The sequence below is a fragment of the Kogia breviceps genome, chromosome 8 (assembly GCF_026419965.1).
Source record: "Kogia breviceps isolate mKogBre1 chromosome 8, mKogBre1 haplotype 1, whole genome shotgun sequence".
In the NCBI taxonomy this organism is placed as follows: domain Eukaryota; kingdom Metazoa; phylum Chordata; class Mammalia; order Artiodactyla; family Physeteridae; genus Kogia; species Kogia breviceps.
Window position 1 is genome coordinate 51,745,049 of NC_081317.1, and position 14,460 is coordinate 51,759,508.

Consider the following 14,460-nt stretch of genomic DNA (forward strand, 5'->3'; position numbering starts at 1 on the left):
AATATTTTTCAGTGTTTACTGGATAACGGCTATTCCCTTGGAATCCAAACTGCCACTATGATCCACCAGGTTGGATAAGGTTTAAAAAGAGGAATGAGGTCTAATCACCAATAACATTTTGGCTCAAGTCAGTCTCATAGTGAGTCCAATATGTACCCCAAATTACCCAATGTTTATTTCCTCAACTCTGGAAAGCACAGTTGGTCAAGACATACTCAGCAACTGGGAGAATCCCCAAATTGGATCCCTGACCTGTGACAATTAGGTTTCCTATGTATTGAGAATGATTAAATAGAAAATGTCAAATGGAGATCTTTAGAACTTACACTCCCTACTGAAGTAGTGAAACAAATGTAATAGCACATCATGCAGAGACTGCCAAGGTTTCTGTCCCCATTAGAAGCCTAAAGATTCCTAGCACATCCCCATTCAATTCACCTATCTGGCCTGTGGATAAGGCATATAGATCTTCAGGACTGAGAGTCTACTATTATAAAATTAGGTAGTAACTACAACTGCAGCTATATTTCCAGATGTGTTTGCTTTGTTGGAGAAAACAGACACTGCCCCTTTTCTCCAGTTTGAGCTATTAATCTCAAACATACTTTTACTCTGTACTTGTTAGTAAAGCCATCAGAAACAGTAATGAACTTTAGTATCCCTCCTTAGGGCTCTACCAACTCTCCAGCTATCTTCTGTAGTTTAGCCCACTGGGAACTTGTTTGTTTCTCTACTCTACAGGACATCAAGCAAGCCCACAACATAAATGATATGCTGATTGGACCTGGTGAGCAAAAAGTAGTATATACACTAAATATCTTGTTAAGATATATGCATGCCAGAGAATGGAAGAATAAACACCATAGAAAATCAAAGATATGTCATATATGCGAAATTTCTAGGCATCAATGGTCTAAGATTCTGCCTAAGGTTCTCACCATCAGTGGTGCATGTCAAAATTTCTCTTATCAAATGGTGAATGTGTTTCTGCATCTGATACCTGCTACCTCTTAGAGGTGGACCTCTAAATTTTGGTTGCAAAAGATAAATGATTTGGGCATCTGACTTCAACCTATTTACCAAATTACCCAATAAGCTGTCAGTTTCGAGTCCAGATCAAAAGAAGATTCTGCAACAGAACCAGGCTTCCATTCAACCAGTCTTGCCACTTGGTTCACAGGACTCAGCATATCCAATAGTGCTTGAAGTGCCTATAGCAGTTGGGGATCCTAAAGGAACCTTAGGCAGAGCCTTACAGATAAATCACAGTATACCTCTTTCGGATTTTGGAGAAAAGTTATACTTTCTCTGCAGATAATTATTCTCAACTGAGAAACAGCTTCTGCCTCCTTACTGGGTCCTACCTGAGTGCTAACACTTACTACAGGTCATGAAATAATGATGTTTCCTGAAATACGCCTATGAACAGGGTGTTGTCTGCCCCTAAAGCCCTCAGTGTTCAGTCAAGTGGAAGTAATAGATCGGTTTTTCTCCACAGGTTTTGAAGTCACAAATAAGTTGCACGAAAAGTGGCTCAAACTTCCATGGCTTGAGTACTCCTGTCGCACTGCCACCTCTCTTTTTCTCTAATGTGAAGTTGTCTATGACAGCAGAATGAGAAAGAACAATTTGGTCTTTGTTCACCGACAATTCCCCACACTATTCTGGCACTAGCTGAAGTGGACAGCTGCAGCACTACAGGTGTGGCCCTGAAGATCTTGGTGAAAAAAATCTTTTCAATGGGAAGAACTTCAAGCTTTCATTTTGACTGGAAGTAGAGATGAATACAAGTACATATCTAGAATAAGTCATGAGAAGTGGCTAACAGTTTGGCTGCATGGCCAGCAACTTGGAAGAAACAGGATTGGAAGAAACGTGAAGAAATATGATCTAGAGAAGATATATGTGGAAAGACTTCTTCAAATGGGTACAAATATGAGAATATTTTTGTCCCACACAAATGTTCACGAAACAACAACCTTAGAGGAGGAGATCTTAATATGCATAAGGTAACCCATTCTTTTCCCATTATTTTATTCCCAATTGGCTCATGAAGACAATGACCATGTAAGAAGATATGGATCTTATGTATGGGCTTAGCAACATGGATTTCCACTCATTAAGGTCAATTTGGCTAGAGCCATTGCTGAGTACCCAACCTGCCAAGAGCAAATATCAACACTGAGCCCCTAAAGTGGCACCATTCCCTGAGGGAACTAGCCAGCCACCTGGTAGCAGTTGATTATACTGAATCACTTCCATCATTGAAGGAGCAGCTTTTTGTTCTCACTGGAAAAGACATATATATGCTGGATATGGTTTTGCCTTTCCTACCCTCAATGTTTCTGCTAAAATCACCACCTGTGGGCTTACAGAATGCCATATTCACCCACACAGTATTCCATATGACATTGCTTCTGACAAAAAATAAAAATTTTATAGCAAATGAAGCGCAACACTGGACTCATGCTCATGGACTTCTCTGGTATCATTATGTTCCCCTCATTCTGAAACAGCTGGCCTAATAAAATTATGGAATGGCCTTTGAAAGACTGTTATGGCACCAGATGGTGACAGCACTTTATGGGGCTGAAATAATATCATCCTGGATGTAAGATATGCTTTGAGTAAGCTATAAATATGTAGTGATGTTTTTCCTATACCCAGAATTCAGGAGTTTAGGAATCACAGGACAGATATGGAAACAGCTCCTCTCATATTAACCATAATGATGCAATAGCAACAGTTTTGTTTCCTTTCCTTACAGCTTTTTGGGGTTTAGAAGTCTTACTTCGCAAAGAAGAGATGATTCCAGCAAAGAATACAACATTGTATTAGAAGCTGAGACTACCATTGGCTACTTTGAGCACCTCATACCTCTGAAACAAGAAAAAAGGGTGAGGAAAATATTTCCAGCATGCAGGAGATCCTCCAGTGTCACTCAGTCTTCCCATATTTTGTGGTAAAAGTTAATGGAAAGCTAGAACAACCCAATAAAGGCAGGACTGTAATAACACAGACTCTTCAAGAAAGAAGATTTGGGTCATCCACCAAGTAAGGAACCACAATTGACTTAATACACTTGCAAAGAGTACAGAGAATATGAAATGGAGTGGGAAGTTATAAATACCATCTTAGATTCCACGACCAGTTGCAAACATGAGGGCACTGACAGGAGCATTTATTTCTTCCTTGCTTCTAGGGGTGTGTGCGTGTGTGTGTGTGTGTGTGTGTGTGTGTGTGTGTGTATGTGTGTGTGTGTGTGTACCAATTTTCCCTCTCTCCAATTTCCTTCCTCTAATGTAAGATTTAATAATAGTGGTTATAATAGTACCTTGGGATTAAAATTATAGGATATTCAACAGGGGATCTGACTCAGCCAGAAGAGGAATGAGCATCCTCAAACATGGGTAAGTCACTTTGTATCTTCTTTTAGGGAGAGGACTAGAATGTTATTGTACAAAGAATCTATTTTTAGGTTAAATAATGAATTTGTTTTTGCCTTTATTTGGAAGTAAATATGGTTGCTATGAGTGAGTATGAATGCCATGTTGACAAGGGGTGCACTGGACTGCTGACCTTGCTGATCAACACTGGCAGCAGGCCCACCACCTGGTACCTGCTTGCAGACCCACAGCATTAGAAGCTATGCAGAAGCACTAACTTCCTTTATACCCCTTCACAACACCTTCCCTTGGGACCATTTGAGTGACTTGACATGCTGGACCTCACAGATTTCCTGCAAGTTTCTACTTTTCCCCACTTGTCCAAACATACCAATGCTTTAGGCAGATTAGTTAGTGACTCTTTGATCTGCCTATTTCCCTCTTGCAAACTTTGTCTTCCTAGCTCCTTCTGTTTCTGTTCAGTCGAATTCCTAATATAAGTCCCTCATTTCCATATATACTTAAAGGGACTCTGTTTTCCTGGATGAATCTTGACTGATAAATGTAGCATGAACAGAAAGCTCCTCATTTACTCCACATACCCCTCAAAAGAATCCAAAAAAAAGTGCAATAAATTATGAAAGAATGGCTCACCTATGAAATGAAAAACCAAACAGTAACAAACAAACTGGATCTAAGATTGTACGTTTCTCTGGTGATGTCTGCCTTTGGGGTTCCAAGTCCGTGTATTAAATGCAATTACAGGACCCTTCTTTATGTTCCCCTAAATTATCTATGTAACTTTTGCCTCCTGTGCCCCTTACAGTCATTTCTGTCATATGCTAGCTCTTTAAATGTTTTCATTTCTCCTACTTTTAAAAATCTTTCTCCTAGAACCTTACCACCACCACCACCATCACTTAGCATCTGATGCTTCTTTGCTTATATCCCAAGTTTTAGAATCACTCCTAGTATATGGCACTCAGAACTGATCACACTACTTTAGCTAATATCTGACACACTGATATTCCAGAGTACATGGTACTATCACCTCCCTCCTTTTACATATTTTTTCCTATTAATGTAACCTAAATGTCAATTGACTTTTAGAACAGTCATGTTACATGGTAATCTCACAGTGGATTTACCAATAAATACTACTACTTTTTTCTCAAAAAGTTGTTGTAAATCCAGGTCTCTCTTCCTTCTTATCTATGTGTGCAGTTCATTTTTTTTAACCCTAAGATCTTGAATGTTATATCAGCTCACTGGAATGGAAGTTAGAGGGTAAGAATCAATCATTTAAAACTTGATTCTGTCAACCAAAAGATTAGCTGCCATTCACAGATGTGTGCTGTCCATGAATAAGATAACAATGAATTGTATATCTTTATTCCTTCATCTAACTGATGGACAGAAGTTTTATAAAAGGTCAAGGACAGGAATTTAAAACACCTGCTGCTTCACTTGGATTTTTCTAGTCAACATTCTTCAGCACACTTGCTCAACTTTCTATATATTTCCTAACTATCAACATCTAGTCCACTTTTTTTTATTGAACTTGTCTCTAGGATGGATTTTAATAAACATTTGATATTTTGAAGAACCTTTTTGACACAGACGTTTTGATAAGGCCACATTTGTGTACCTATTTTAAAATTATGTACATCCTCATAGGACTATATAATGTGGTCATTTTGACTTGAGGATACTGTGACACAGTCTTAAAAAAATTAAAATGTCATTTTTTAAAATTACCAGTTAGACAAAACTGAGAAACAGACATCTTCATAGTTCTCATATTTGTCATCTTGTTTTTCCCTGAACCCCCGTCATTAGTATGGAGTTCAGAAAGGGGAAATGCCAATGAATTTCTCTCACTTGAAAATGAGAGAAGCACAACCAAAAAACAAAAAACTAAAGCAAAAACCAAAAAAAGGGATTTTAATGTTTGGCACAGCTGCTCTGAAGTGCTACATCAAAATAACTTCAATTTTAGGGGAGATGATGCCAAATAATTAAAGGTCTAGCTTTGCAACGCAGGCATTAATAACGAGATCATGTGGAGATACATGGGGGTGGGAAGAATGGATCTGAGCAAGAACTTTTCCCACTAGCCTTGACCTAAAGGATGAGCATCTATGCTTAAGAATCAGGCTGCCCTGAGGAAAGCTTTGCCTTTGTGAAGCTGATGATGCACTTCATCTCATCTTGTGCTTGGGAGAATGATTCTCTTTACAGTGGTATACAACAAGGTGCTTTATTCCAAGCTTCTCTTGTATTCTGAAGGCTTTTCACTTTCAAAGACAAGCAAATGTCTAAGGAAAATGCATTTTTAAAAAGAATTGAATGCATAGGTCACTTCATAAGTAGTTTTCTTAGTTCCACGTTCACAGCTAGGAATGTATAGAGGGGAAGGTCTTAAAATCCCCAGAATCTTTTTGTTTCAGAAGTTGAAGAGAAAAATAGTAGATTTGACGCACATGTTCCTCAATTTTCCCCCAACCCTAACCCATTTTCACAGAATAGCTAGGTGAGAGCTTACACCATGAGATCTATGCACTGAATCAGAGGAATTCCAAAAGACCAACCCCGGAAGACTGGACAATAGCTCTGATCTAGAGGCCATGAGGAAACTAGGGTGATTTCCACACAAGACTCCATTCAAGCAAACAAAACTTCCTCTGTGCCCACTTCTTTCACCATAGACCTGGAAGTTGCTTACCTCTCAGACAAATAGAATGGACTTGCCTAAACATACAACATGAAAACAGATGTTCTCCCTCTTCCTTCCCACCCCTAATTAGTGGCTTAGGAGTTCAGACCTCAAGCAGCATGGATGAGCAAAAACTGCAAGATTACAAAGAACTCACTGAAGTACCAACATTGTCAAATAGTACCATCACTGGTTGCTTAATTATTTTTGTACACATGGGTAACAGACTGTGAGCAGCTTGAGGGCAGGTCTTATATCTTATTCACCTCTTTATCCCCTGGTCTAGCGCAATGCCTGGCACAAAGTAGGTGCTTAATAAGTAGCTGAATAAATGAATTTCTAAGCTAATATTTTTATCTTTCATTAATTGAGTCAATGGAAAACTATTACTTGAGCACCTATTTATGTACCAGATACTAGACAAAGCTGTGAGTGGACAAACAGGCATGAATCCTTCCTCAGGCCTTATAGTCTAATTGAAACTGGTTAAATAACTTCCACTCCTGACGACTGACACCATTATTTTAACCTTAGGAATGTCGGACAACACTACTACCAAACCTCAGTTTCCTCACATTGAATTTACTGGTTGGACAAAATAATCTGTAAGATTATTTAAGTTCTAAACTTATTGTAAAGGGTATGAAATGTATAAAGCATTATGTAAATTAAGTTTTAAAATTATAAAACATTTTTAAAAATTTGAATACTGCCCCAAATGGATGTTCTCCCCAATTCAAAAAGCAAATGGATACATGCACATCATTATACAAACCACATAAAGAATCCAGCAACTCTAGCACTGTTGTATTGTTATATTAGATCTCTACTGTATAATGTAACTTATTTGAGGGCACATTTTACATTTGGTATCCTCTAATAGCATCTAGCACTTTTTAAAAAATAGGATTCGATAAATGAATTAATGCAATGGAAACACCTTAAGAATCACCAAGGATTCCAACCTGATTGGCCAATGGCATTTAGGAGATTCAAGAATCCCATGAAATTGTATTCAAAACTGTGTCTGTAGGCCATTTTGCAGAGTTCTTTGGTTTTATCAGAGTCTCAAAGAGATCTACCATCCAAAGTGATTCCTTCACTCAGTATATATTAATTGAATATCAACTACTTGACATTGTACCATGGTTTAGGCTTAGAATCTAAAACTTTTTTTAATAAATAATGAATATTGATTGTATCAAATCTTTACAAGATCTGCTTTCTCACACTCACACCATTAAAAATAATGCATATTCTATTAAACATATTTACATCTTAAATCAGCATCAGATACTATGTAGTTATTTAATATGATATTTGCTGGTAAAATGTACTTTAGAAATATTGATGTATTTTTATCTGGCTCCATGGAAAGCCTTCATGATGATAGAACCAATAGGGCTTATGTGTATAATAGATAGATAGACAGACAGAGAGGTATATAAACACACACACACATACACATAATTAAGAAATCCATAGTAAATCATGCTGTTCAAATTGTTTAAACCATCTCTAATTCATCAATTATTTTATACCACAGCTGGGTTTCCAATTATTCCTGACAATAGAATAGAGCTACTGTCCTTTAAAAAATAAATGATGACATATAAAGAAAACTTCATAAAACTGTTTTGTTCTCAGGGACTTTCCACTGACTGAAATAAATAGCTTTCAAATTCTCTAGATGAAGAACAAAAGTAATTTTTAAATCTCAAGAAAACCTCTAAAATTTAATGACAATTTTCCCCCTTTGGAAACATTTTATCTCTCCTCAATGCAGCAAGCATTATCTATCTAGAGTCAATCAATATTTATATGAGCAGCTATTTAAGTTTTCAGAAAAAAATTATTTTTACCTTTGAGAATGGCTGCTATATTCCTGCCACAAACATTTGGAAAGGGATATTTCCCCAGATACAAGCATAACCATACTTAAAGATATATATCCTCATCCACAGTAGATGTTCTCTTTATAATATGAAAATTCAATATAGCGTGATCCAAGATGACCATTTCAAAAAATGGTTACCTTATACTATTAGGAAACCATTTGTTTCTAATTCCTATACTCCACCAGAACTTAGTTGCAATTAGTGATAGTGGCCGGGAGATGGAGCATTCTCATTTCCTAAGATTTATTTCATAGGCCTTTGTGTATCTCACCATGTTTACTTTAAAGAGAAATGTTTTATTAACAGCACTTATCACAAATGGCAGATATGAATGAAAAATAAGACATTCAGAAAAAAATAAGGTATTAAATTTCTCAAAAATTTAACTTACAACTAATCACTTATATGTGAATAAAATACTTTAAAATACTTTGAATAAGCTTTTTCTCTCCTGTGTACAAGAAACAGGAGAAAAAAAAGTTTAAAATAATCATTATTTAGAATTACTTCAGTTTTTCAATTATTCCTTCTGCTTCATTTTATATAACGCTGGACTGCTTTATAATGTATGTTTTAATTATAAACTCCATTTTTTCAATGAAATAAAAACAAGTATAGTTTTAAAATAAGAATTTTATAACTGATATCTTAGGGAAAAAATTCATTACAGTAAACATATTCCCTGAAATGGCTTTATTCAAGGCACAAAGAATGTTTAAATGTTTCTTTCACTTAATAAATGCTAAAGAAGAGTCTTTAGATCTCAAATCTATTATACTGCTCATTTTAAAAAAAAGTATTTTTAAAGCCCAGTAATCCACTCCCATACATAGTGAACACATTAACAGATGTGGGTATGTGTGGGTGTGAGGGTTATATTGCATGCTTCTAGAAATATTCCAAAACGGGAGGTAGGCAGATGCATTACATGTTGTTCTGATTTGGCCTTGAATACAGTCTGCCACCAGTTGCTGAATCTTTGACGGGAAAGTAAGAAGAATCCCTAATCATCCCTGAAAAGGCATAATCCAAAGCTGGCCGAAAAGGCAATGCTGGTGCCAACCCAGGAGTTAGGTAGGGAGACATGAAACCAGACAGCCCTCTTCCTGGAGAGGAATATGCCAGCCGTAATGGACTGATACCTAGCCTAGGATTTAAGCTGTAGAGACTTGAATCACCTCCATAAGAAGAAGTACTGTGAAGGGGAGAGAAAGCTGATTTATTTCCTAGAGTTCCAAAACCAATTCCAGCTAAACTTAAATTCGAAGCTCTCTGAAAAGTTGTATTTTCCAAAGCTCCTGAGCTTGCTAGGTCCCTGGTGTCTGGTTTGTGTTCTTTCCCATTTAGGACCTGTTCAATGGCTTGGACCACATCCCCTTTGCAGAACTGTAGAATGCCTTCTAGACGGCTGTGTCTATAACTTGGGAAAATCTTGGTAAGGATATCAAGAGGGTCTCTTGGTCTAGAGGACACAGTGGGAAGGCTGACTGTGGTATCAGTGAAGTCTCTGGCCCACTCACTTTCATTTCCTGATTCCAAATCAGAGGATGACAGGGACCTGGGACTCTCTTCACCTCCTGACTGCTCCCCAGGATGAGGAGACTGAATGCTATCATCCTTGTTTGGGTTTTCTGAAATAGATGACCTGACGTTTTGTTTTCCAGTGACATCATTAGACTTAGGAGATGATCTCAGGGTAAATTGATGGGATTTAGACACCAGTTCTTCTTGTCCACTCTGGCATGAGTCACATTTACTCTCTTTTCGTCCTGGGGAAGAGGAAAAAAAGGAATGAAATAAAGGGAAAACTTCCAAGAACACAGTACTGCCCACTAAAAATTAATGCTGGATAAAATAACTTGTTTACTCATAGTATATCAATAATACTTACTAATCACTATAAGAGATTTTAATGAACAAGAATTATAAAAGATCATTTGGAAATGCAGGTGTTCTAACAGTGGGAAAATGCTATTTATTATGTCATTTCAGGATCACAAAATTATATACTATACAAATGCTGTAGTTATTTAGGAATCAGAAGATGAAAGTCTATGGTTACCCCCAAACTGTTAACACCAATATTTCACACTATTTGCCCATTTGGTGATTCAAGATTTTCCTAAATGTTACCCAAGTTTTGTTGTTATCCACGAGAGGGTTTTTTTTCGACAACGACACTATGCAAAAAGAACTAAATAGAACAATTGTTTAGATAAGAAATCAGAAGAAGGAACAATCTTAGTATGAAAATGAATATTCTATTTAGTCACTAATGCTAAATTTCAACTATTTTTTTAATGCTCACATTTCAGGTTCCAATTAAGTTACCTGAATAATGTGAGAAAATAACAAAATTGTTGATTTCATTTCAAATCTAAACCAATAATGCCAACTGCTGTACCAATCTCAAATCATACCAGAGCTTGCATGTTTCATTTTATGTGAGAGACAATACAAAGTTGGTATTTTTTCATAATCCTCTGTGAAATATGGACTTTCTTTTTAAATCTCTAGGAAATATCAATAAAATAGTTTACAATCAAACTGTTTCTAAAATAAAATTATTAACTGCACTATTTTCACTATTGCAATCTGTGTATATTTTCAAAGTGTCTTGTAAAAAAACATTTTGGTCGTATGCTTTAAATCGCAACTCCCTTCCAATATTAAGGGCAATTTTCCAAAAATGTTTTTACACAAAAACCTGATTTTCTACCTCAACATGTTGAGTATATGAATATTAATGAAAAAATACTATCTTTAAAAACCTTTTGCAAGGCTAATGCCAAGAAAATAATAACAAATAACTTTTATTTTGGTTTACATTTCCTACAGATATATTTTATGTCTATTTCCGTTAGAAAGAGTAAAATGTCAATGGGGTACTCAGAGTTTTACTGTCAAACTTTCTTTTTGTACAATGTTTATGAATGTAACAAAACATACATTGCCTAAAGCAGTGATTGGCAAACATGATTTGCAATACTATGTTTTCTCAAGGAGCTGTCCTATATTCTAAACAAATATCTACAGTCTATTTTAAAATTAAAGTGTGTACAATTTAACACTTTGAGGGTTAAAATGCTGTCATTACATCAAACATATGACAAAAGGTGCTGCTCCTGCAAAATCACAGACTCTAGTATTTTCACCTTAAATAAAACAATAAAACCTATCTAATGAAGTAGATTAGCCTTGGTCTGCCATTCCATTTTATTTATATATGATTCACCACATATGACCCCCTGAACATGTAAGGTATCAAAATTTCACCTCTACAGGAATTTATGCATAAAATAATTTTTGTTATTACATTGTATTTATGGAATACAATATAATGTAATGAAATACTGATTGCATAAGACTATCTAGCAAATAAGCTGTCTTTAAAATACTGTGATATCATTTACATCACCTCTGTTCCCTCAACTCCTATAGCTGGTTTTACTTTACTTTTATCATTGTATGCTATGTCTTGTACGATACTTTTGGGACACACATAGTTTTCCTTCTTTCGAATATAATGTTCTTTTGTGTAGGAAAATCTTATTCGCCTCTGCATCACTGTTAGTCTTGGTCTAGTGAATAAATAGACTACTACAGTTAATGGTCATTGTATAAGAGGAGGCAGTTAGTTTAGAAGCAGCTTTTCAAAAAAGAAGGTCAACTGAGGCAAACAATAAAATAAAATAATATACCCCATAAAACAGCACCCACCCCCCCAAAATCACATAAATAAATCAATGCCTAACAGAGAGCTGTCAGTCAAATCTCACTGTCAATTTAGTTGGCAGAATTTTAATTTTTACTTCTTTTTATAGCAGTTTTGCTTAACAGCTTCGTTTTCCAGCCCTCTTTCATTTTTCATGAGAAATATTTAAAGTCCATTTTGTCCATTGACATAAACTAGAACATGGACAAAAAGGTGACAGAGGTGAAAACAAAATCATATATGCCTTATTTAAGTAGAGAGAGACTCTTTTCAAAAGCACCAAAGTACATGCTGTGATCTGTTAAGAGCGGCAATTTTCACAATTCAAGGAAGTGTTCTAATTAATAACTTACTGTATCATTATCTTATAATTTCATATGATACAACCAGCCTCAGATTTATACAAAAATACCAAAATGACATTTTCAGTGACCTACTTGTAGGACTATGAAATTCACTAAAATACAGTGAGATTTACATTAGCATGAAAAGTTAAGTTGGGATAACCCTAGTCAAAAAGAAAATCTTTTCTACCTAACACAGGGGGTGAAGACAATTTGCAGTCAATAAATACAAGAAAAAAAAAACTTCTTGGATAAGAAATCGCTAAGGATAAGATCCCCAAGGATAAGAAATTCTTGGACTTTGAAATTCATACCAATGTTTTTACAAACCTGATTTTAGAAAACCTAAATTTCTTTCCTATGAGAAGAGGTGAAACTGCAAATGTTAGAATTTCCTACACTTTTGGAGGCTGAAAAGCAGTTGAAGAAAAGGGATAGAATGCTTAAAAATTTTAAGGGAAGGGAGTAAAAAATGCTTTGGTAGATTTCAGTCTCTTCCCCACTTCTAGTTGGTTTGTCCCAAAGGTAAAGAACTGTACTCCCAACCATAAGTGAGTTTTCCATGCAAGATCAGATGAACTCTGGTTTTACAACGGAAAATAGTACAGAGCAAGCTCAAAACGTAGCTCCTCTCATTAAGCTTTTCACTCAATGCCCGCTCTCTACTCTCACAGAGAAAGTCATAGCAACTTGGGCAAAACTCCATTCCTAGAATGAGTTCCTCAACTGATCACTTGCACTTCACTTTTTCATTTCTTTATCCTATCACCTAAGCTTTAGGTCATAAGGGAACAGAAAGCCCTTCTGAAGTGAATGTGTCAGGTCTCTAACACCCTTACTAACATTCATATTGCAGAGCAGTTTCCCAGAACTTAAATGCTTCTTTTAAACAACTTTTCTTGCCCTCCTCCATGCCACGGCTGCTTATTTCAAAGATTTTTTTCTTCAAAACAACCATTTTTCTTTTGCAAAGAACAAATGTAAGATCTACTCACCTTGTTTTTCCTCTGTATAATCTGTCTGGAAAATCTCGAAAGTAGGAATCGCCAGACCACTAGCCTGTCTCGAGGCACTCAGTCCCAGTGCACTCACCGTCGCAGGGCCGCTTGCTGTGGTCTGGGGATACTCCGTTCTGTTGCTGCCTCCTCCGGATGATCGACCCCCGGGCCCTGAGGGTCCAGGGTACAGAAGCCTCTGCAGCGCCCGGGCTTCGCTCTCCTCCTGGGCCTGCTGCCTGCGCAGCGCCACCTGTGCGGCCATGACGCGCTGGCGCTCGGCGATAAGGGTGCACTTGGCACACGCGCAGTCCCGCCAGCGGCAGAAGCGCTTGTGGCCCTTGAGGGCTGACACGACTCCGTGATTGCGACAACGGGCGCACTTGGGTGTCCGTGGGTAGCCGCAGGCCACGGCGCCCACCCCCCTTTCCACTCCGGCAGGCGGCGGGCAGCCTCCACTTCCCGCGGTGGCGGCTGCGGCTGCCCGCAGAAAGAGGCTGGACGGGCGCAGGAAAGTTGGAGGAACAGGTATCCCCGGGGGTACCGGTAACGCTGGAGACTGGGGCAGAGGGGCCGCTGCCACCAGCCCCGGGGCCAGATGGGGTGGGCCGCTGCCGCTTTGGTCTCTACTGCCACACTGTGACTGCTCCATTTCCGAGAAGTGTCTCGTGAGGGCTCGCCACAGAAGAGTGCGCTGTCCACAGCTAACCCTGCTGGGATGCGAGGGCCGAGAGGACCAGCCTTGGTCCCGCTGCTTCCCACCCGCACACACCGACAGAGTCTGGAACAATTCCCGTGAAGAACTGGGGACAACCGATCCCCACAGCTGGAAGCTCTAAGAGGCGCAGATGCCACTGAGCCTCTTAGAGTCCTGGGGCGCTAAATTAATGCCCGGTGCTCCGCGCGCCTTCGCCTTCGGAGCAGGAGAAAGCAAGACTGCAGAGGCTACCCCGCCCACTGGGTCTACTGGCCTAGGGCTGAAAACCCGGGGAGGGAGGGCCAGGGGCGGAGAGTGGGGACCTGACCGTCTGGGAGGAGGGGCGGTGGGAGACAAAAGGAACTGTCCCTTCAGAGACAGACAGACAGACACACACCCTTCTCCCACCTGCTTCCACACACACACAAACACACACCACACCCCTTTCTCCCACCTGCTTACACACACACACACACACACACACACACACACACACACACACACACACACACACACACACACACACACACCCCTTTCTCCCACCTGCTTCCCCATGAATTCCCCAATGTATATTTCTTGTAAGATAACCTTCACTCCCTCCCCCCATGCCTCTTACTACCCTTCTTAAATTAAGCAAGATTTGAAGTTCTTTCCCCAATTCCTTGCTCCTCTTACTGAAGTTTGAAGATTTGGACATGGAGTTCTCCTT

At 38.4% G+C, this 14,460-nt stretch overlaps 1 protein-coding gene across 1 annotated transcript; it reads right to left on the bottom strand.

The window, feature by feature from the left end:
* Positions 1-8,924: 8,924 nt before the first annotated feature.
* On the bottom strand, positions 8,925-13,862 carry DMRTA1 (DMRT like family A1). The gene is made up of 2 exons (XM_059071099.2): positions 13,055-13,862; positions 8,925-9,769 (listed from the first exon to the last, which is right to left on the bottom strand). Exons 1-2 carry the CDS (start codon positions 13,704-13,706, stop codon positions 8,925-8,927), a joined length of 1,497 nt encoding a protein of 498 aa, XP_058927082.1. The 5' UTR covers positions 13,707-13,862.
* Positions 13,863-14,460: the final 598 nt, after the last annotated feature.

Coding starts and splice junctions, on each gene's coding strand:
- DMRTA1 (XM_059071099.2), bottom strand. CDS start 13,706: ATGGAGCAGTCACAGTGTGGCAGTAGAGACCAAAGCGGCAGCGGCCCA. Junction 9,770..13,054: donor TTATACAGAGGAAAAACAAG/GTGAGTAGATCT, acceptor CCTCTTCCCCAG/GACGAAAAGAGAGTAAATGT.